This window comes from Notamacropus eugenii, chromosome 7 (genome assembly GCF_028372415.1).
Source record: "Notamacropus eugenii isolate mMacEug1 chromosome 7, mMacEug1.pri_v2, whole genome shotgun sequence".
NCBI classification, from domain to species: Eukaryota; Metazoa; Chordata; class Mammalia; order Diprotodontia; family Macropodidae; genus Notamacropus; species Notamacropus eugenii.
Window position 1 is genome coordinate 29,131,488 of NC_092878.1, and position 23,983 is coordinate 29,155,470.

The 23,983-nt window shown below is 47.5% G+C and overlaps 1 protein-coding gene and 1 long non-coding RNA gene across 3 annotated transcripts in view; one reads left to right on the top strand and one right to left on the bottom strand.

Moving 5' to 3' along the window:
- The window catches only part of STARD9 (StAR related lipid transfer domain containing 9), a 161,546-nt gene that overhangs the window by 126,008 nt on the left and 11,555 nt on the right, over positions 1–23,983 (top strand). For both annotated transcript variants that reach the window (XM_072623573.1, XM_072623574.1), the window contains exons 21-26: positions 197–387; positions 1,785–2,247; positions 7,763–20,368; positions 21,583–21,783; positions 22,921–23,107; positions 23,405–23,545. In XM_072623573.1, coding sequence (XP_072479674.1) covers positions 197–387; positions 1,785–2,247; positions 7,763–20,368; positions 21,583–21,783; positions 22,921–23,107; positions 23,405–23,545 — 13,789 coding nt within the window. The remainder of the gene's footprint in view (positions 1–196; positions 388–1,784; positions 2,248–7,762; positions 20,369–21,582; positions 21,784–22,920; positions 23,108–23,404; positions 23,546–23,983) is intronic.
- LOC140513685 (uncharacterized) lies at positions 371–9,270 on the bottom strand. Its single transcript, XR_011970286.1, has 3 exons — positions 9,190–9,270; positions 3,811–3,976; positions 371–457 (listed from the first exon to the last, which is right to left on the bottom strand). It is a non-coding gene; the product is annotated as an uncharacterized lncRNA (long non-coding RNA).

A 23,983-nucleotide genomic window follows, 5' to 3' on the forward strand; every position in this document is an offset into this window, starting at 1 on the left:
CCCTCCCAAAGGGAGACTTAGTAAGGAGAATCTTCTGAAAGAAAGTGAATGCCTAAGAGCCCCCTGGTTCGTGATGATCTCTTAGCTGGGAGAGTCAGGTGGTCACTAACTTGGCCAAATGGAAGACCAGAAACTAGAGTCAGAGCCCATGGTTTATTTCTTTCCTCATGGAAATTTCTCTTCCTTTCTGTGGCAGGAGAGTGCGGGATATTGTTCTTGAAACACGCCACCAGAAGCAACTGGACCAAGCAGTGTCCCACAGAACACGGATTCGCCTACAGAAACACCTTGTTGAGGACTTAAAGCAAGATATTCTAGTTGGGCAGATCAGAGCTGAGCAGGAACTGAAGTTTGACCAGGCCCTCATCAACCAGCAGATCAAAGACAGTAGGTGACCATCATTTAAGGTGTCTCTCTCACCTCTTTTCTTTTTTCCTCCCTTATACTCAGCTCTATTCTGTTTTTAAAAATTAATTAATTTATTTTTAGTTTTGAGCATTCATTTCCACAAGATTTTGAGTTCCAAGTTTTCTCCCCACATCTCCTCTCTCCTCCACCCTGAGATGGCATGCCTTCTGATTGCCCCTTCCCCCAGTCAGCCCTCCCTTGTATCCCCCTGTAACAGCAAGGACTCTGGCATACACAGGAGGGCCTGCTTTACAGGTTCTTAGATCTACTTTTCTAAAAGGAAAGCAACTTTTGAGGGGTCAGCAATCTACTTTAATCAAACACATATATTATTCAGTTAGTTCAGGGGGAAAAGCCAGCATCTCAACTTCAGGGAAAATACAAATAGAGAAATAAAGACTAACAGACAGGGCTTCCAAGTGTCTGACCATAAGCAATGCATACATCACAGATCAACAGACAGATCCAACTGTCTGACCATAGATACATAGTTACCAGAGAGAGGAGCACCAACATCTGGGTTTTCAAAGCTGGGGATGGGGTCCTTAGAAGCTTGAGTCTCACCTCGTCAAACAAACACTTCCAATGAGTAAACCCTAAAGAAAAACCTCACCTCAGAGTATTTATACACTTTTCGGAGAGGGAGGACATAGAGGGTGTAACTCTTGGACCCTGCCTCAATAAAAATTAACAAAAGGTATTAAGTCCTATTAATGGGTGTGGAAGATCTTTAACTCTTCCCCCACCCCCATCATTAACCTTACATTGACATTACACCCCCTCCCCTTTACTTTCTTGAAGGGCAAGATAGATTTCTATACTCCATTTCCAGTATATCTTATTTCCCAGTTGCATGTAAAAACAGTTTTTAACATTTATTTTTAAAACTTTGAGGTCCAAATTCTCTCCCTTTTTCCCTCCCCACCCACCATCATTGAGAGGGCAAGCAGTCAATAAGGGTTATGCATGTGTTCAGCTCCATTCCTTACTCCCTTTTTTGTTTATAGTCTCATGGAGTTGCAGGGAAACGTTATGAGGGGGAAAAAATTGGAAAAAGGTTCCCATGAAAGATGAATAAGGAAATTAAGAGTCTTATTTCCCCTTAGGAGCATTGATCTCCTTCTTCGTCCTTCCCTATCATACACATGCTTATTTATCTGTGTAGCACCCATGTCCTAGGTGAGATCCCTTCTTCTGCCTCATCGGTCTCTCTGCTCTGAGGACTAACCCCAGAGTTTGTGTAGGAAGCCAGAAATCTCCCTCCTCTCCTTCCTCCATGGGCACAGCAATGTCTCTCCATACAGGCCCAGGTGACTGGCTCAGAGACAGGTAGAGGGATATACTCTGACTTTCTTTCTGGTTTTCTTGGTTCTTAGACCAGCGATGGCTGTTCAGAGAGGAAAGCCTATTGGCCAGCTTGCAGCAGCAGAAACAAGAGGACAATGTCCTGGCTGAGACAGACTCTGAGATCCTCCATGGATTTGAATCTCAGACTGGGTCAGAGACTTCATCAGCTTCGCTGTATGGGGGCCGCAAAAGGCTGGCCCAGCTGCAGGTCCTCTGGAGGAATGCCCTCTGGGCAGCAGAGCGGAAAGTCAGGCGCAAGAAAGTCAAGTTTCAGCTGGAAAGGATTGTCAAAAAGCAGAAGCTCCTGGAAGCCCAGAGAAAGCTGGAACAGCTTGAAAACCTCTGCTGGAAAGATAAGCTGAGCCAGCCTATGGAATTGGACCCCAGTCTAGATGCTGCCTTTTCAGCTTTTCAAAAAAAGAGCAGGTCTTCCAGCAGCAGTTCCTTGGGGAACCAGAGACTCTGCGGCCTCTCTCTGTCCCCATCACAAAGGTAAAAGAGCAGCAGGTAAACCTGGCAAGGCCTAGAATGGATGTTAGCAACTGGAAATTGGGATTCTTAGTTAATGCTTCTCTCTTTCTGAGTCTCGCTTTCCTGAGCCCCAATTCTGCTGACATGTCTGTTTGTTATATATCCTCTGTCTTATCACTAGCAAATCCCCTACTGTCCTGATCCCTATCCCTCCAAAAGCAGCAGTTTTCCAACTTGATCTCCAGATCCTTTCATAGTTTTGAAAATTATTGCTTTTGCTTATTTAAAAATTTGTTGTCACTTGCTACTTTCCCTCTTTGTCCTCATCCCTGTTTCATCTCAGTCCTTCTCCATTTCCCCTTCTTCTCCCCCAGTTCCTTTCTCCTATCCATCTGTCCCACTGTGTCCTTTGGAATCCCCAATTTGGTTATCAATTCCCATTTACCCTTGGTCTTTTTTCATTTCTTCCTCTTTCTAGTGCTTACTGAAGCCTGATTCTTCTGATCGGACACCCTCCCTTGTCACCTTCTCTAGTGCTGGACGTTCCTTCTTCTGACCCTAGACCTCACTGAGTCAGGAGGAAGAATTCTACATGCTTCTTTCCTTACTCCCCCCACACTGTTCCCTTCACTCAATAACCAGTCTCTCTTCTTCTGAAGTTGATCATTTCTCATCATGTTTCCCTCTCCCTGGCTTTGTCCTGCCACCCACCCAGCCTCCAGTCCTCTCTCCAACCCTCTCTGTGATTTCAGCACTTAAGACTTTTAATCTTCCTCTTATTCCTTGGGCAGCTAGGTGGCACAGTGGATAGAGTGCCAGACCTGGAGTCAGGAAGACTCACCTTTCTGAAATCTGGCCTTGGACACTTACTAATTGTGTGACCCTGGGCAAGTCCCTTAACCTTGTGTGCCTCAGTTTCCTCATCAGTAAAATGAGGTGGAAAAGAAAAGGCAAACCACTTCAGTATCTTTACCCAGAAAACCCCAAAAGGGGTCACTAAGAATTGGACCCAGGACTGAAAAACAACTGAACAACCCCCCATGCTGTGCCATGCCATCATCGTTAGGAATTTCAATATTCATATTTGTGACCCTACTAACACCCTTCCTGCTGACTCCTTTCAAGCCTCCTCAGTTCCGATATATTCCCTCTCCATTCTGCCTTCACTTACTCCCTGTGATAGTCATACCTTAGATTGCTGGTTCTCAAAGTGTAGTCTGGGGACTCAGATTCTTTGAGGGAGTCTATGAGGTCAAAACTTTTTATAATAATATTATAATTTTATTAATTTTTATAATAATTTTAAGATGTCTTAATTTTGAATATGGTAGATATTGGTAGATAGAACCCATATAAACAAAAGTTCTTTGGGGTCCAAAAATTTTGCGAATTGCTGCCATAGGCCTTGCCATCACCGGAGACTGCTCTACTCGCAAGACCCTAAACTTTGAAGTTTCGCTTTCTTATTGCCCTTCCTGTCTTTCCATGTTTCTCACAACCTCACTTCTCCCGAGACTATCCTTCATTCTCATTGTGACTTTTGGTTCCTTGGACCCTCCCAATCCATCCTCCTTATTATCTTACCAGCCTTCACAGTCCTGATGTTGTCCTAGTAATCCATTTGTGTAACCTACTCTTCTCTGTCTCTGCTTTCTTCCTTCTACATCCTTTTTGAGGTATCCTCTTCCTAAGCCTGGATGACTCTCAGTTGGTGACTTCTCCACGTCTACTCCCAAGCCATTCAGTGCTCCTAATGGAATTCACAAAACCTCGATGACCAAGTCTGCTGTACATTTATACAGTCTAAACTGAACTGAAACTAAGAGGCATTCCTTTTATTGACTCCTCATTACATTTCACTAGGGCTGTTGTTGTCTTTGTGGCTCAGTCACGTCTGACTCTTCTTGATCCCATTTGGGGTTTTCTTGGCAGAGGTATTTGAGTGACTTGCCATTTCCTTCTCCAGTTCATTTTCTAGATGAGGAAATTGAGGCAAACCAGATTAAGTGACTTGTCTAGGGTCACACCGCCAATAAGTGTCTGAGGCCAGATTTGAACTTGGGAAGATGAGTCTTCCTGACTCCAGGACTGGTTTTCTATTCACTGTCTCCCGTTTTCAATACCAGATCACCTCCTTAAATCACTAACTCTTTTGCCACCCTCCTACTTCAATAGGTTACCTTTCTTTCAACCTTGAGGTCATTCATTAAGAGCTCCCCCCCTCCCTATCTCCTCCTTCCCTCAAAGTCTGTATGCCTCCACCCTTTCTTTTCTTTTCTTGGTCTCCTCTGAAAGGATGAGTCAACGTTTTTTGTTGAGGCTAGCCTGTTTAGCCCACTTCAAAGGGGACACTGTGCTCTGTGAGCAAAGCAGAATTGCAGTAGCTTAAAAGAAACATGAGATGCACAAATTCAGAGACATCTGAATTCCAGATGTTCAGATGGACTATTTGTGCCTGACCTGTGGTAGAGCCTTCTGAGCTTGTCTGATCAGACACCTTGTACATTGAGCCCAACACAGAGATGCCATTTTTGTCCTCTCTTAAAGGACAACCAGTTTACCTGCACCCTTGATTCTGTTGCTTCTAGGGCCAAGGCTGCATTAATCATCCCTTACTCCCCTTTCACCTTTCGTCTCTCCCTCTTGATTCCTTCCTCCTGCCTACAAACATAGGCAGATTTTCTAACCCTAAGAGAAACTAAACAAATTGTTTCCTCCATCTTGACTCCCTAAACTATCACGCTATATCTCTTTGCCTTCACCGTCAAATTTCCAAGGAAAGTAGGCGACCCCAAATGCCATTACTTTCTGCTTCTCTCATCATCATCTTGTACTGTCTTTTGTCCACCATCACTCTACTGGAGCCCCTCTCTTCAATGTCACTGTGCTGTGACCTTTACTCAGTTCTCATCTGAGGCTACTAGTGGAGCAACGTATAAAGCACTGGGCCTGGAGTCTGAAAGATCTGAGTTCAGATCTGGCCTCAGACATGTATTAGCTGTGTGATCCTGGGAAAGTCCCTCTATCTCTTGTTTGTCTTAGTTTCTTTAGCTGTAAAATGAAGCTGATAACAGCATCTACCTTGCAACGGTGTTGTGAGGATCAAATGAGATATATGTAAAAAGAACAGTCCCTGGCACATAGTAGGTTATATAAATACATATTTCCTTCCCTTCCATTCTTCTTTCCCTTATCTCTTCCCCTTTTCCCCCTCCCCCTCCTATCCCTTCTCTTTCTTCTGCTCCCATTTAGTACTATTAGTCACCTCCTTCCTTTTTAAAAACTCTCTCCTCTTGGGTTCCATGACACTGTCCTTCCTGGGCTGTCCACGCCTTCTCTCCTCCACTTCCTGAATATGGATATTCCCAAGGCTTTCTTTTTTCTCTTCTATTCATACTTTTCCCCTTGACTATCTGATGTATTCCCAGGACTTCAGGTATCATCATTTCTATATAGATAACTCCCCAAATCTAAAACAAAATTTTGAGTTCCAACCTCAAAATTTCTTTAAAAAATTATTATTTTTAACATTAATTTAAAAGTTTTTTTAAGTTCTGAATTTTCTACCTCCCTCCACTGAGAAGGCAAGCAGTATATCAGTTAGGCATGTGAAATCAAACAGAACATATTTCCATATTAGCTATTTCCAACTATTTGTTGAACTTCTCCTCTTAGGTGTTCTACCAACTTCAACCTAGCCAAATGGAATTCATTGTTTTCTGTGTAAAGCTGCCTTATTCATTGCATGGTGTTGGCATCACCTTCTTCCAGGCTTGAAACCTACAAATCATCCCTGCCACTCTTCCACCATTTTGTCACTTGTCACATCCTGGTAATTCTGCTCTCATCTTTACAATACTTTTCCACGCCTACTGTCACCATCATAGTTCTGTCCCTCATTGCCCCTTCTCAGTCTGTTACAATCGTTTCTACTGCTATAACCTTTATGCTAATGCATCCCAACTCCTGTATCCCATCCTATATTTTCTCTTCTTTATTGGGAATTTATTGGATGATCTTCAGTTGCCTCAAATTCAACATGTCTGAAACAGAATTCAATGTCTTCCCTCTTCAGACTAGTTTGCCAAGCACCCTAGGGTTACAGTCTTGATTATCATCTTTCTCCTCACCCCTTGAACCCAGATAATTCTTTTTCAATCAGTTTCTTCAGAGTTGATCCCTTTCTTCATACATCCACTGCGGCAAACCTAATCCAGACCTCCCATCATCCCATGCCTGGCTTATTGTGAAGGCTTCCTAGGTGGACTTCTTAGTCCTTCTGTCTGTTCCCACACCGTCATGTATAAACCACTTCTAGATGGATCTCAAGTCCTCTTTGCTATAGATGACTCCTCTGCTTATAGATCATAATGCTACCTGTTTATCTTCATAGTCCAATCCTACTGGTCTTCTGCCATAATGTCTTTTGCATGTGTCTCTTGACACTATTTATCACCTAAGTCCAGACCCTCCTTATTACCAATTATATTAGTAGCAGCGATCTCCTAACTCATCCCCTGCCTCCTATCTTTCCTTCCTTAAATCTGTCCTGTATGCTGTGGTTGGATTAAGCTTCCCAAGACATCCCTTTGCACACATCCCCTTCTCTCTACCCTGAAGCTAAATCACTCAACCTTCTTTACACTTCCAGTCTTTCAGGACTCAGCCCCTCCTGTCAGCCAAATGATCCAACCTATCATGTTCTCACCTTCCTTTTGAGTTCTTTAGCATTTATTAAAAGAACTTCCCTCAACTTGTCCCTGCTGATTTCTCCATCTTTGCTCTCTACTTTTTGACTGTCTTCAAACATTGCCCCTAGAACGTGCTTGTGTACATTGCTGCCATCTACTACACCTTTATACAGATTGTCTCCTGGCTAGAATTACCTTCTTCCCTCCCATCCAGGTACCTGAGCACTGCTCTTCTTCCAAGAGCCAGCCCTCCCTTTCAGCCTTTCCCAAATGATCCAGCCGATCATATTCTCACTTTCCTTTTGAGTTCCTTTAACATTTGCTATCTCTGCCATTCATTCACCATTAAAAACAGTGCTTTTGATTATTTTTTAAAAATTCTTTAGTATTTCTGGGCACAGAAATGTTCTCATACTTCTTTGGCTCCCCAGCACCTTGTACCTAGTTAGTTTGATGTTAGTGGGTAAGGATGATCATGGCCCTCCTGCTTCCCTGACCTTCATGATCTCTGGGTCTTCTGGCCTTCATATTCCTTTTCCCACATAGAAAACTGAAAGCTGAGGGGCCCAGAGAATGCTTTTCTCAGACAGACTCAGAGAACTTTTCTCTGTTATTTATCTAAAGCTTTCCTAAATATGATCTCTACTTGGAGGCACAGGAGGGCAGTGAGATCTGGTTTAGTATTAACCACAGTGGGACAAATCAAACTGTCCTCTCTACCTTGACTCCTAGGCTTTCTTCCAGGTGCAGAGCTATGGTCCACTACGACCACCATCTTCACTCTGATGAATAGTTTTGTAAAGGGTCTCTGAAATATCCTGAGTTGGTTTTCTTTGTATTTTCAGTGTTCTGAAGTGTGAAATTCCTGCCAGGTTATCGACTGAGACTGTTCACTACACACCAGAGAAGCCTGCTTCTTCTGTTCCTAGAGGAAGTACAATCCTGTCAAATGACTCTTGCTCCCCAAACCTGTGTTGGGTCTGTGAGGGCAGGAGAGCATCTTTTGGGGAAGATACCTCAGCCCAAAGGACTAGTCCCACCATAAGCCTCAAGATTGCTTCTACCACAGACAGAAAGAGTCAGGAAACAGGCAAGAACAAGCAACTGATGCGGCTACATCAAAACCTGGTCTCTGTAAGCAGATCAGCAGAGCAGCTCAAGTTGAGGGAAAAGCCCAATTCCCTCATTCCCAGCCCCCAAATAGGTAGGGAAAAGCCGTCCAGAAACCATGGTCCACCACGGCGGAGGTGGCGAAGAGAAGGGGATCTCCTGACAAACTGGACCTCCCGAAGGAATGGCAGCAGCTCCCCACACTCTCAGGGAACCAAGCGATCAGTTGTACGTGGAAAGGTTCAAATGACTCGCCTACGTCAGGCTGCCTGGGCTTTAGAACAGTGGGAGCCCAGTGTGGCATCATTAGCTAGAACCTCAGCATGGCCACGGTGTCATGTTTTTGGTATGAAAGACAGAGACAAAAGGTTCCTTCAGAACCGTGGGAAGACAGAGTGTGATGAAGGTACCTGGAACTCCACTGTCCTGCGGGCCTCCACAAGCTCTCTGGGAGAGAATGAGAATGATTGCTCAGACACGGACAGCACCTATTCTCTGGATTCTCTCTGCTGTGCCTATACCAGGACCCTGATCAGACCACAAAAGCAGGAGGTCCCTGAGCCAAAGCCATGCTGCACAGAGCCTGAGAACTCAGAAAGTGATGACAGCCAGATGTCTCAGGATTCACTGGTGGAAAAAAAGAACAGAGCACAAAGAAGGCTTTTGCCCTGTTCTCCCTTAGCACAAGCCCCTGAGAGAAGTGAGACTAGACCAGTGACCTCTCCTAAGGCTTTCCTGCCTACCCCTGACAGCAACCGGTCCTGGAAAAAGGTGAGGACCTTTTCTCTGGATAGCCTGAACAATGCGGAGGAGGCCTTTAAGGAAGATTCTAAGGAAGAGCCCTGTTCTCACTCGTCAGATGAGATGCCTGTGGAAGCCTTTTGGCAAATAAAGAACTCCCCATCCACCACAGCATGCCAGGAGAAGGTCCTTGAGTTCCAGGCCTCAGACCAAGGGCCAGGTGCAACAGGGCCTAATGTGGCCCCGCAGCCGAGTGGTTCTTTTTATCTGGCTCTCCAGCCCAAGACGGAAGGAGACAAATGCAAGCCCCTCCCACAGACACAGCACCCGAGAAACATCTCACTGGCTTCTGTGGACTCCTGGTTCTCCTGCGATTCAGGGAGCAATACCAATGACTCCCAAGAAGTCACTATGTACTCACAGAAGATGCTTGATATCCAGGAACCAGAGGTCCAACACATGGAGCAGCCCAAGCCTGTGGTTGAAGCAGAGCGATTACAACAGCCTGCCCTTGAGATAGGCACTGGGCTATACAGTTTCAGTCACCTCCAAGACTCAGCCCTGGTCCCCAGCAGTGCCACCAAATTGAGCATAGAACCTTCTTTGGATGCATCTTCAGAGGCTACATGGAGACCTCAAGGACCTTGCAAGCCTGGATCAGATGCCAGTGTCTCACAGGAGTCATTTCATAAGGAGGGAAGAGACCTGCCCAGCCTGGCTGGGTACTGCAGCCCTGTGCCTTCAGAGAGAGCTCTTACCTCCAGCAGGTCAGCTGCCCCTGCATCTTTGTTGTCTCACAAAGGCAGCACCCTTGGAAAGGGCAGGCCTGTGGTTGAATATCTATGTCAATTTTCTCACTCTTCCCTGGGGGCCACAGTGACAAGCACACAAGTTTCTAGTTCCTCTCAGAAGGACACCAATTACCTGCCTTCTACATCTGGCAAAAGATGGGATTCCTTTTTCCCTGTGTGTCCCGAGATGCCTGGTGATTTCAATTTCAATGATCCTTCCTTCTCTTCACCGTCCCCACGGTATCTGAGAACAGAACAAGAGCAAGATGGCGGGAACTTGGAGTTGGATGACCTCTCAACTTTCTTCAGAACTATTGAAAAAGATGCTTGCCATAGCTGTTCCTCAACAGACTTAGAAGCGGGAGATTCTGAGTTGGAAAATGCTTGGGTCTTTGCAGCAGAAAACAAGGTTTCAGCTTCTATGACAGAGTTGCACCAAGCACATCAGGGCAGTTCAAAGCAGCCACAGTCTCTGGTCTGTAGAAGAGCAGGGTCTGCAGGGTCCTTTGATGAGAGCTTTTTCCTGAGGGACATATCCAACAGCAGCAGCCCCATGAATGCTAAGGAAGATCAGGGTCCTCCAACCTGGGAGGAGAATCTACCCAGCAAGCTGGTTCCACTAAAGCTTTCCCAGCCAGTGATGAAGACAGAGCTCCTACAGAGTGCTAATGAAGAAATCGACAGAGAAAGAAGTTTTGCTTTGGCCTTGTCTACAGACTCGGAGCCATCCCCACCCTGGGATCCTTTCCCACCCCCTGAGCATTTCCATCCTTTGGAAACATTTTATGTGTTAGAAAGTAGAGATGCCTTGACAGAAACAGCTTTGGAGATCCCTGCATGCCGAGAGAGGGGAGGGGATATGCCACCCACTAGCAGGGTAGAAGGTTTGAACAACACCTTTCAGTTTTTCAGAAATTTGGACAGGGACCTGCTGCTTTTATTACATACTCCAAAGTCCAAAAATCTCTCATCTCAGCCTGTTGTGGCAGAGAGCTCCTTCAGCCCAGGTGTCAGGAAAGACCCAAGTGGAACTGGAGTCCCCAAAAGTATGGAAAAGTACAACTATCCTGTCTCTTTCTCTTCTGCTCAGAATAGACTGTTACTGGAGAGCATTAGCATGGCAGCAGGTCAGTTAGGAAAACCAGCTGAGATTTTAAATAATAAATACCCACAGTCATCACTGAAGATAAAGGAAAAAGCCCCTGCTCAGCCCTCTTGGGGTGTTCCATTTGATGATTCTGGGGCAATGGTGTGTCTCCCAGTTATCTCTAGTGTTGAAAGAAATCATGAACACAGGCAGCGTGAAAATGATGTCCGAGGGAAGCAGACAGGCAACTTCCTAAGGATCAGTGCAACTGATTTTGATGGGCAGATCCATTCTGGACCCAGTTCCAATCTCATTTACCAAACAGAGAGCTTGAACCAAACTCAACATAGAGTCAATGTGCAGGAGAATGTTTTGGTTCCTAAAAAGCACAGCTCAGCAAGTCACTCTAGGTGTATGAGTCCGATGATAATGGTCCAGGATGAAACCTCATCCCACGCAAAGGAAGGAACTGAATCTGTTTCTCTTGGAATGGTTTTGCATCCCAAGGCTTACTCAGAAGAACTCATACCTCATAGAGTAGACCACTCTCATGGAAAAGACTCTGTTTCAAACCTTCTACCAGCTATAGCCTTCAAGGAAGAAGGCCCCATTGCAAGCAAAGAGCCTGAGAGCTTAATGGTAATACCCAGTCCCCAAGGAGAAATATCTCGAAGAAGAAGAAATCAGATTTCCTCTCAGAGTAAAATTGTTAATCATTCTGAAGAAATGGCCAGACTGATCAGTAGTGTAGCTCAACTGGAGAGCAGCATCATGGAAATAGATTCCAGGCAAAAATATCCCCCTCATGCCTTGTATATGGCAGAAGCCTATAGGAGAGCTATGTGTAGGGCAAGAAAGGACCAAGGAAAGGCCCATCTCACCCTGAGACCAAATGACTTCAGAGATAGCCTTGCTTACAGAGATCAGCCCCATTCTTCAAAGAAAGTACAGGAGGAGGAAGAAGTCCCTGATAGCTTTGAAGCCAGAGGAATCAAGGAGGTCAACGGTTGTATTCAGGAGAGTCATCGGGGCCAGGAAATCACATCAAGCCTTACCAGTCCCACTGAATTAATGGAAGAGAATAAGATGGAAGCAGAACATCCTTTCTCACCTGTACCTGAACTGTCGGTCAGGTGCCCTAGGGATTATTTGTTCCTAAAGTTTTCACAAAGATGTACTACTCAAAATAAGCCTACTAATGTTCCCGGAAGTCCAGAGCCACTGGCCAGAATTGAGCCCTTGAGACCCGAGGAAGAAAGGTCTGAGGGAAGCTGTGATGAGCGGTCTGCTTCAGAGTTGAGCCCCCAAAGTCATGCCACTGTGAGGACAGGAGTTTTTCCAGAACTGGAGCCCAAGGCCAGTTTCCAGGAAAGTCAGAATATTGCAAATCTAACCATTACTGAGATAACAGCTAAGTGCAAAGAACCAGCAGTCCATGGTATAGATCAAGAAACAAATACCTTGCGGGGAAAGAGCCCACAAACAGAAACCCATTCAGCCCCACTGGCTCAGGAGTTACCTGGCATAAGCCAGATCACGCGTATGGGCAGATATCGCCCTCAGGAGACAGAGCATCCATTGCCAAGTCAAGAAGGCTACCCAGTGGCTTCCATTCAGGAAGAAACAGGAAGCATCTTTTCCTCTGATCCCCCAAAGCTCTCAGAAAAGTATTTCAGGTCAACAATGAAGGCAGTTAGCCTTTCTTCCACTGACTCTGAGTCAGAGCTGGAGTTTCTGAAAATGCAAGTCCCAACCCCCTCAGAAGGCAGAGTAGAACAACCAAAAATATATGGAGAAACAGGAAACCACAGCTCTCTTGGGAGTAGTATTAGCTGCAAAAACTCCTTTGTAGAGCAATCAGTTTGGCAGAGCTTTAGTTTGCAAACAGTGTCTGGCCTCTGTTATCAGCCAAATGGTGCCGGGAGCAGCCCTGATGAGCCTTCAAGTGACAGCTACACTGAGGAAACGATGAAAGCATCAGCTACTGCTGTGCTTCTAGAACAGCAGAGAGGGGACCCCAGAATCACCCCTAAAGAAATGAACCTAGGAAATGCATCTCTTACTGAGGCAAAGGTGACGTTGTTAAGAAACATAAAAAGAGCCAGTTCACTTAACCAGTGCCTAGTGGAGAAAAGGGCCAGTCACCAGTTGGCAGACAGTGAACTTCAAGTACCTCAGACCCTAGAGAAGAAGCTGTGGAGGACAGAAGATTTTGAGGGAAAATTGACTTCCTCATTAGGGTTTTGGGGGGCATCTGCCCCCCCCTCCGTGAATGCAGAAGTAAATATAGAGACCACAGTGGAGGACACTGGACTGTCAGAGGAGTGTGGGAAATCATCAAAGGACAACACTGATGAGCAGATTGTTGTGCCTAAACTGAGCAGGGCCTCATCAGGGCTTTGGGAAGCCTCTGCCATCTCATCCATGAATCCAAAAATGATTGTAGAGACTACAGTGGGGGACATTCGACTGTCAGAGGAGTATGGCAAGTCTTCAAAAGACAGCACTGATGAGAAGATTATCATGCCTGAACTGACCAAGGTCTTATCAGGGCTTTGGGGGTCCTCTTCTGCTCCATCCATGAATCCAAAAATGAATGTAGACATCACAGTGGAGGACACTAAAGTATCAGAGGAGCATAGGAAGTCTTCAGAGGGCAGCACTGATAAGCAGATTATTATGCCTAAACTGAGCAGGGTCTCATCAGGACTTTGGGGGGCCTCTACCACCCCATGCATGTATCCAGAAGCAAATGTAGAGACCACAGTGGAGGACACTAGACTGTCAGAGGAGTGTGAGAAGTCTTCAAAGGACAGCACTGATGAGCAGACTGTCATGCCTGAACTGACCAAGGTCTTATCAGGGCTTTGGGGGTCCTCTTCTGCTCCATCCATGAATCCAAAAATGAATGTAGACATCACAGTGGAGGACACTAAAGTATCAGAGGAGCATAGGAAGTCTTCAGAGGGCAGCACTGATAAGCAGATTATTATGCCTAAACTGAGCAGGGTCTCATCAGGACTTTGGGGGGCCTCTACCACCCCATGCATGTATCCAGAAGCAAATGTAGAGCCCACAGTGGAGGACACTAGACTATCAGAGGAGCGTGAGAAGTCTTCAAAGGACAGCACTGATGAGCATGTTGTCATACCTAAACTGACCAGGGTCTCATCAAGGCTTTGGGGGGCCTCTGCTACCCCACCCATGTATCCAAAAACAAATGTAGAAACCATAGTGGAGGACACTGAACTATCAGAGGAGTATGAGAAGTCTTCAGAGGACAACACGGATGAGCATGTTATTATACCTAAACTGACCAGGGTCTCATCAGGGCTTTGGGAAGCCTCTGCCACCCAGTCCATACATCCAGAAGCAGATGTAGAAACCACAGGGGAGGACACTGAACTATCAGAGGAGTGTGAGAAGTCTTCAAAGGACAGCACTGATGAGCATGTTGTCATACCTAAACTGACCAGGGTCTCATCAGGACTTTGGGAGGCCTCTGCCACCCCATCCATGTATCCAAAAACGAATGTAGAAACCATAGTGGAGGACACTGGACTATCAGAGGAGCATGGAAAGTCTTCAAAGGACAGAACTGATGAGCACATTACCATACTTGAACTGACCAGGGTCTCATCAGAACTTTGGGAGGCCTCTGCCACCCCATCCATGTATCCAGAAGCAGATGTAGAGACCACATTGGAGGACACTGGACTATCAGAGGAGTATGAGAAGTCTTCAGAGGACAACACGGATGAGCATGTTGTCATACCTAAACTGACCAGGGTCTCATCAGAACTTTGGGGGGCCTCTGCCACCCCATCCGTGTATTCAGAAGCAGATGTAGAAACCATAGTGGAGGACACTGGACTATCAGAGGAGTATGAGAAGTCTTCAAAGGACAACATGGATGAGCATGTTGTCATACCTAAACTGACCAGGGTCTCATCACGGCTTTGGGGGGCCTCTGCTACCCCATCCATGTATCCAAAAACAAATGTAGAAACCATAGTGGAGGACACTGGACTATCAGAGGAGTATGAGAAGTCTTCAAAGGACAACATGGATGAGCATGTTGTCATGCCTAAACTGACCAGGGTCTCATCAGAACTTTGGGGGGCCTCTGCCACCCCATCCGTGTATTCAGAAGCAGATGTAGAAACCATAGTGGAGGACACTGGACTATCAGAGGAGTATGAGAAGTCTTCAAAGGACAACATGGATGAGCATGTTGTCATACCTAAACTGACCAGGGTCTCATCACGGCTTTGGGGGGCCTCTGCTACCCCATCCATGTATCCAAAAACAAATGTAGAAACCATAGTGGAGGACACTGGACTATCAGAGGAGTATGAGAAGTCTTCAGAGGACAACATGGATGAGCATGTTGTCATGCCTAAACTGACCAGGGTCTCATCAGAACTTTGGGGGGCCTCTGCCACCCCATTCATGTATCCAAAAACGAATGTAGAAACCATAGTGGAGGACACTAGACTATCAGAGGAGTGTGAGAAGTCTTCAAAGGACATCATTGGTGGGCAGATTATTGTACCTTACAGTGAAACTCAACTAGATTCTGAAGCCTTTTCTGGGACCCCTGAGCAGCCTCACTCCAACCAAAGAGACCGGCTGGAGTTAGCTAGGACTGAGGATAAAGATGAGTCACAAGTATGTTTTACGCAAAATAAAGCCACAAAAGGGCACATCCGGGAGGCATCTCCAGGTACTACATCAGGAACAAAGCTGTATGTGGCAGATGGTCTCCAGTTAACGAAAGATGTTACTGTCCCTAGCAGAGGACCAGAGCATGCCTCATCGCTGTCCTTAAGCACCAAGATTAACCCAGGCATTTGCATATCCAGTAATATGCAAAAAGCAGGTGAGAAACTGACCAGGCACTTAGATCCCCATGTCCTCTCTGAAAGTCCAGACAGGAAAGAAGAGGTTATCAGGTCACCTTCTGTTGATAGTCTTCTGACTTCAGGAAACCTGCTTGTCCCATCAGCCTTGAAGGAGAACAAGAGAGATGAGCCCCCACAGCAGCAGCTGCCTGCACCTCCTATCCATGCCAACTCTGACAACATTAGAATAATTCGGCATGAACTGAGCCATGCCTGGCCATCTAAACAGATAGGGATACATTCAGAGGTGGAAAGAACTAGCCTAGGGAGCAAGGAGAGCATCCAGAGGGCTTGGGAAGGCTTCAGATCCCAAAGTACAGCTTGTGAGAGCTTGTGCACTGGGGACTTGGGCAACTCTTCAGAGGCTGTGGTTGACCTACAAACCCATTGGGAGACTTCCATGCAGTGTCCCTGGAAAGATGCCCCTGTCCATGCAGGATCTGAGATATCAGCAACTGAAATGTCTTATGTGATGGCAAATTCTGCTACCCTGTGGCCTGATTTGAGGTCCCAAGAAAGCTTTCACAACAGAAAACAGCCAGTCTCATGTGAAGCAGAGATAGTTGAGGCTGAAAAACCACCATACTTTGCCAATCCATTGGTAGCCTCGGACATCAAACAGTCAGGAAATCTTCCTGCTCATCCAACATGTGTCCATTCTCCAGGATCAGGAGAAAGGAGGGCAAGTCACAAACAAGACATGATGGTCTCTGAAAGAGTAGAGGGAGGCAGTACAGGGGGTATCTTGTCGCAGTACCCCAAGTTGAAAGGGGTTACCGTGTCTGGACAGTCTGTAGCCTATGGTATTGATAGCAAACATCCAAGACCAACTTCCTTCCTTCATCAGAGTCTTACCCCAGCATTTGTTGGGGAGATGGAGAACTGCCCAGAAGGAAGCATGGTTCAAAGAAACCGAGAGACTTCTAAAAGCTGCATTAAATTTAGCCCATCAATGTCCCAGGAAGAGGTGGTGACTTCTAGGCCACTGTGCACATCTCAACAAGGTGCCTCTTCCATCAGTTCTCCACCTTTTGCCAATTCTCTGTCTTATGAAAATAGTGATTCTGAGAAGCAAATTCCCCGGTCTGCCTCAGACACCATGCTTCCAGTTTTCCCATTGTCTTCCAAGCTCAACATAGGCCACCAATCCAGAGGGCTTGAGGTACCTTTGACACATAACTTGGATCTCAGAGAAGACGAGCAAGAATTGAAGTTGGCAGCTTCCAACACTGGCTTACCCAGTATGGAGAGCCCTGGGAGAGAAGACAGTAAGAAGGAAGTCACTATCGAGCCTGAAATGGCTTCTTTACCTGCCAAGACCTATTCTGAGAATCTCCAGGAGAACAGCAAAGTTGGTCAGAACGAATGGGAATTCTCTGCTGTGACTGAGTCAGGGAACTATGTCGCAGCAGGGAGACTGGAAGCAATACACAGGAGTGAAGGCATTCTTGAGAATGAGCCTACAGTAGAGTCTCCACACCTTGCCCAAGGACCACCATTTCCTAAGGATCTCAGAGATCACAGCATCCCTATTCCCCACCCGAGGACAAAAGCAGGTAAAAAGCCTATTTTCAGCAACCTGCCAGGCAGTCTGTGGAAGAAGGATGAGAATGAACAACTCTCAAGCAATGTTGGCAATGAAGTGTGGGACAGAAAGCACCACCATTCAGGAACTGATGACCAAGCCGGCCCTCAGGAGACTGGAGGTAGCCTGACGATGGATGGAAAGGTATCAGGGCCTGAACGACTCAGGTTTCTGTGGAGAAGAAAGGACGGCTCTTTTGATGCTCAGGTACCTGTCCCACTGCCAGAGGTCTCACAGGATAGTCCAGACACTGGCTCTCACTCTGACCAGAACGCAGACGCCCGTGCGGCTTTTTCCTTTAGCCCTGAGAATTCTCCGAAAGATTTCTCTGCCCTGAAGTCCTCTGTAGGGACTCCCTGCAGGTCTCTACAGGAGCTGACCATGAGCGTGGAACCTCCTTCTCCCACAGAAGATGAGGAGAGTCGTGGGACCGAGAGACTATTCCTCAGTGACCTCTCCCCAGATGAATCCAAAATGATGATGTTGACGGAACTGAAGAAATTTCCAAGATCTCCAGATTGCAGTCAGAGAATTTTATCCAATTACAGCTCAGAAGCCCCCAGTGCCCAGCCCCCAGAGCTTGGCATTGCTCCCTACCCAACGCCTTCCACTCTCTTGGCTATGCCGGTACCAGAAGGTATGTCATCAGACAGCCTTGTAGAGGAGCACAATGGCCATCCCAAGGGCAAAGGCTGGTTGGCACCAGAGAACAAGGATGTGATGCATTTCATGTCTAGTCATAGACATCCCTTCCTTCAGTGCAGGCAGCAGGAGGGGCCTGGGAGGGTTGGCTGGAAGCAGCACGTGTTTGACAGTGCCAGGGACATCTTCTGCAATCGGATTTCATGGAGTTTGGACACACAGAGAGCTGTTTGTTGCTCCAGTGTAGACAATGACCTCGACACTCTGAGCTCCCCATTCCATTCCCACCTCAGTTCTTATGCCAACACCCATGGTGTGTCCCTTAGTAGCACTGAGAATCCTTCAGTCTTAGAAGAAGAAAGGAAGAGGTGTAAGATTTCTCATGTTTTCAGGAACCATCATGGTTTCTCAGATACATCCATAACAGCACCCTCAACCAGGACCCCAGACAAGGCAGGTGATGGCCTACCTGAGGACAGCACTCTGACAGAGCAGGAGGGTGTCTCAGGGCAGATGGACAACATCGAACTGCTGTATCCCACCAAGTCTGAGTCCTGGCCAAAGGCTGGTGTAGCCACCTGTGAGCAGGGGACAGCGAGCCTGGCTCCGCCTAAGCTGCAGCAGCTTCCCATGCATTGTCAGGGCTGTGTAGATGTCACTCACCCAAATCCAGAGGCTACCAGGTCACGCCCACCCCATGCGTCATGGACCAATATGCAGAACCTATCGATGCACCTTTCACAGCTCCTTCACAACACCTCAGAGCTGCTGGGGAACCTCTCCCATCAGGGTAAAGGTGAGAGAGAGCGGAGCATTAAGGCTGAGGCCCTTGAAGAGGCCCCCAAGGCGGTGACGATGGACAACAGCACTCAGACCACCATGGATGTGGGTATCCAGACTGATGAGACGGATCCAGCCCCCCTGGATGTCTTCCTCCATTCTTCTGGGCACAGCAAGTTAGCTGGTCCTCAGGAAGCGAATGTGACTACCCCAAAACATGGCTCTCTGGGTGGGATGGATACTCCGGACATTCCTCAGGAGGACTACCCCCCAGTGTTTCAGGAGAAGGGGCCTGGAGGCCCAGCAGAGAAGAAGCAGATTTCTTCCAGCCCTGGTAACCAGAGGCACTACCTCATTCCACAGAACTCTCCAGGCACATCCCATCATAGCCTCAGTTTTCAGAAACACTCCCCAGCCCAAGATCTATTAAACCTCCAAACTTCCTCTGCTATATCTCCAACCCAGAGTTCCCAGAGGAATGGGTCCTCATGCACAGTGGTCACTAGCCCAACTTTGTGCACCATGTCCTCGGCCAGAGGCTCTTCTCTTCAGGGGAGATGGTCTACTTGTGAATCCACAAGCCAGAAGAACAAGAAACCCGGCTTCAGGCATACCTTGTTGGTGGACAGGGCTTCCTCCCCTATCCTGACTCTCAGTGCCAGCATTCAGGGTCCCCATTCCTCCTCCTCATCCTCCAAACCAACTGGCCCCGCGGTTTCTCACTCGCATTCCACCATCCACCATCAGAAGCCCGGAGCCACCTGGGTAGCCCCAGGAAACAATTCTTCCCAAACCTGCGATAAAGGAAAGACCAGGAATATTCCTGGAGGGAGTGGGAGTTCCACAGGAAAGAAACTGAGCAAAGGATCTCCCACATCTTATCTCTCTGGGACCTTGAAGCAGAGCCTGTGGCTTCAAGGAAGCTCGGCTTCCACATCTCCAGGGCCCTTGAATCATCCCCCAAAATTGCAGGTGCGAGCCTCCTTGGGGCTTCTGGACTGGGAAGAACAGTTGACTGGTGGAAAGGAAAAGCACGGCTCCTGGGAGAGGCCTCTGTACGTGTCCCTGCCCACAACAGGGTTGAGCCCCATTGAGGACCAATCTGAAGCCTCAAACACCAGTAACTTTGTGGCAGAGGTGACTTTAGAGGCGCCCAACCCCGTCTTGGTTCGGCTAGCCAGCCAGAGCACGAGTTGGTGTCAGAAGAAGATAGACACTGGTGCTGACTCCTCAGAACAGCCCTTGAAGTCTCCTCCCCAGTCAGAGAGCCCCTCCTTAGGGAGAGTTCTGAACCATTGCGACGGCCCTTTATCCATCTCTGAAGTCAGTGTGGCTCCGGGTATTGGCGGCCAAGTCAGGGACACCCAATCGGAGGTCCTGCTGAGGTCCTGCCCCGAGAAAGTCCAGGCATCTGAACCCAGGCATTATAGCCTGAGGGACCTTCCTGTCCATAACAAGTTCAGCAACTGGTGTGGAGTTCAAGGGAGCTCCCCAGCAGGGACCATCCCTGTGGAAGAAGCTATGAATGTTGACATCACTTGCTCCGAGGGGATGGAGAAGCCAGCCCAGCCTCATGAGCACCTGAGCCCAGTGCCTGAGCAGCTTCAGAGGGAACAGGTTCAGGTGTTGGCTGGAGTCCCATTGGAACTGGGGCCGCAGACCCCACCCCTCAGTGTGGAGTTGGCCGAAGCCAAGCTTCTCTATGGCCTTGGAGAGACTGATGCTCTGCTGAGGGTGATGCAGAGTGGAACTGGTGAGGCTCTCATCCCTGTCACTCCAACAAGCCCACACCAGGAGGAAACGTACTTTCGGTAAGTCAGACAAGGCAGTGTGATATAGTGGATGGGAGAGCTGGTCTCGAACCAAGGAGACCCAGGTTCAGGACTTGCCCCTGACATCTTGGCTGCGTCCTTTATGACTCTAGGCCACTAGTGGCAGATGGGACCACTAAGCCATTTCTAAGGATCCCTGTGGGCGCCCAATTAACTTAATGTTGTCAGTGTTTTATTATATTTTTATTTTGTTAAATATTTCCCAATGACATTTTAGTCTGCTTTGGTCACACACTAATCTGTGGGCCACCTGTGGAACTTCAGGCCCCATGGCTCCTTAAGACAACTCTTAAGAGATTTTTTAAATTGTCAATAGCATTTTATTTTTTCCAATTACATGTAAAGATAGTTTTCAGCATTCAATTTTAAGTTCCAAATTTTTGTCTCTCCTTCCCCTTCCTATCCCCAAGATGGCAAGCAATCTGATAGAGGTTACACACGTACAATCACGTTAAACATATTGCCACATTATCTAAGACTCTAAATTGCAGAGAGGGTGCTGACTTGTGTTGGTAGAGGGAGGAACTCATCACCTGTGAGTTCCTTTTACCAATGAAATCCCAATTCCTGTCCCTGTCCTGTGGGTTTGTTAGTTAGGTGTTGTGAATAGAACACTTGAGTCATAGGAAGACCTGAATTTGAATCCTGCTTATTAGCTATATGACCCCACTCAAACTCAATTTCCTCATCTGTAAAATGGGGTTAATAACAGCACCTCACTGACAAGGTTGTGAAGATCACATGAGGAAAAATTAATAGCCTGGGGAATGGCGCTAGGGCTGGAGCTGAGGACAATAGAAAGGCTTGTTGAGAAAAGAAAGAAAAGGAAAAGAAAAGAAAAGAAAGAGCCCCATGAAGACAAGACCACAGGCAAGGAGAGGGTCACTGTCCAAGCATTCAATTGTATAGCAATAGAAATTAAGTAAAAAAGAATCTAAAGAACTGGGATTTGTGAGATCCTGTGTTGTTCTTACCTGGAATAGTGGGTCTAACTTGAACCATACCTTTCATTCACATTGAGTGGTCTGCAGACCACCACATGGAGGGGATGAGTGTGGGTCCTGAGTTCATTGCCCCCAGATTCAAGGTTGGGGAGAGGTTAGGCCCAGGGCTAGCTTCAGCTCTCTTGCTGAGGGTAGAGGAGGGTTAGATGCCAGGGCATTGTAGATGACTCTGATCCCTTCCTATCTTAGGCACTTGAAGACCATTGAGGTGATCCGGAGAGAGCGGTCAGATCGACTTCAGAACTTCCGCCGCCGGGCCCGTAGCCTCAGCCCTATGAAACAGCTCAGCCTCTTGCCCACCCCGGAAGCGCTCGTCCAGGATCCTGACCTGCCTAGCCGTCGGCGAGAATACCTGCAGCAACTTCGAAAAGATGTTGTGGAGACCACTAGGCAAGGACCGGCCCAGAGCTCCACCTGGAGGGTTGGGAATGGGGGCAGGATGGGAGTCAGGGTTTTGTAATGTTGGCCATCATGAAAGACTCATCCTTCCTTCCTTCCTTCCTTCCTTCCTTCCTTCCTTCCTTCCTTCCTTCCTTTTCTTTTTCTCTTTCTTTCTTTTTTTCTTTCTCTCTCTCTTTCTTCATTGCTGGAGTCTTCCCTTCTAGTCTGTCTCTGTTGAAGAGACAAATCAAATTGGAAGAAAGAGACAGGTGAAGAGGAGGACGGGGGTATCTTTGTGTGGATGTGGATGTATAAGTGTTGCTGTTCTGTTGTTCTGGTCATGTCCAACTCTTTGTGATGTTTTGGGGTTTTCTTGGCAGAGATACTGGAGTGGTGTGGCCATTTCCTTCTCCAGCTCATATGCAGATAAGGAAACTGAGGCAAACAGGGTTAGATGATTTGCCCAGAATCTCATAGCTAGTGAGTGTCTGAGGTCAGATTTAACTCAGGAAGTTGAGTCTTCCTAACTCCAGGCCCACCTAGCTGCCATATATGGCTAGGGCTATACATACATACATACACATATGTATACATGTATGTATGTATACATATAGTTCATAATATAACGTATGTAATATCTAACATGTATAATATACGTATACGAAAAAGATAAGAAAATGATAGGAAAAGAAGACAGAGATGAACAAAGCAGAAAGAGAAATGAAGAAGGTTATCATGGGAAAAGGGTGGATGGGCTTTGTTTCAGTCGCCCATAGCCTAGAGGTTTGGAAGAGCCCAACTTAGCCTGGGATTCCTGCATTCTCTTGCAGCCTCTGTTTCTGGCATGCCCAGATGTGGGCCCTGAGTCCCAGGGCAGCTCTTCAAGGTCTGGCCCCCTGGGCAGAGATGACAAGGCTATAAGGGGTGGGCTGAGGTGCAGAGTGAGGGAATTGAGATCTCTGGCTTCCTGGGTGTGTGAAGAGCTTGGCATTTCCTCTTGCTCCTGCTGTAATCCCTGCCAAAGATACCAACATCTGGGTTCACATGGAGTGTGCAGAGTGGGGTGCAGTCAGGGCTGAGGCAGCCTGCTTGTCCTTCCTCTGTATGTGGAGGAAAGTCATCCTAGTACATCCTTCCCCCCTTCAGGAGCCTGGAGCCCGTGTCAGATGCCAGGGGTCATCAGCCCTCTGACATTGAGGTGCTGCTCCGAGACTACCAGAGGGCCAGGGAAGAGACCAAGATGGAGATTGCTCGAGCACGAGACCGGCTGCGGGAGCGCGCTGAGCAGGAGAAGCAACGCATCCGCCAACAGATAGTCTCCCAGCTTCAACGGGTGTGTGTCTGTGTGTGTGCGCACGGTTGTGTGTGTTCGTGCGTGTGCGTGGTGTGTGTGCATGTGTGGGTGAGACAGGGGCCTTAAGCCCACATCCATGCTTCTAGCTATCTCTGGTGCCCTGGAGAGCCAGAGTCGCAGTCTCATGCGATGTATACCAGCCCTGACCACACTGACCCACGCTGATGGACCCACCTTTCCCGGGGCAGTTGCAAGGAGCTTTGAAATTGGGTGGGAGCTCCTAGGAGTTTTAAGGGGGCTTCCAGGGCTGGTCGACCAATGTCCTTCCCTCCTCAGGAAGAAGCAAAACTTCAAACCCTGGTCAGTGTGAGCACCCTGTGCACCACGAGCTCCATGGACAGCCTCTCCTCCTGCCCTACCTCTGGCTATGACAGCAACTTAACCTTAGCAAGCCAGACCCAGCCTCCAGAGAAGCAGGTAAGGGAGGAGCAGGGTGGGGAAACCAGGCTGGTGAAATAGCCAGGCAGTGTCCCTAGCTGGGATTTCTACCTCATGGGAACTGGGGAGGCAAATGAACAATCCTCTTCGGCCACCCTTTTGAGTGTTGGTCTTGGCCATTCTATATGTCTCTTTCTCCCTGTGGTGTATTCAGTGCCCCCCTTCAATCCCGCCCCAACTTCTTTCTTGCTGCCTTAGAATCCAAAGTCAGAGTGCACAGAGGGAGAGAGTTGGTCGGCAATGTTGGTCACAGCAAAGAGGTCAGAGGGTCTGGACAAAAAACCGAAAAGACTGTATATAAGGCTTCAGGAAAGGGATTGGTGGCCTCTGAGGATGGAGGGAAAGTGCACCTAGAATCAGAATGATGGTGTTCTCTCTTAGGGATAGGGTCAGAAAGGGAGGGTCCCATCTGTCTCT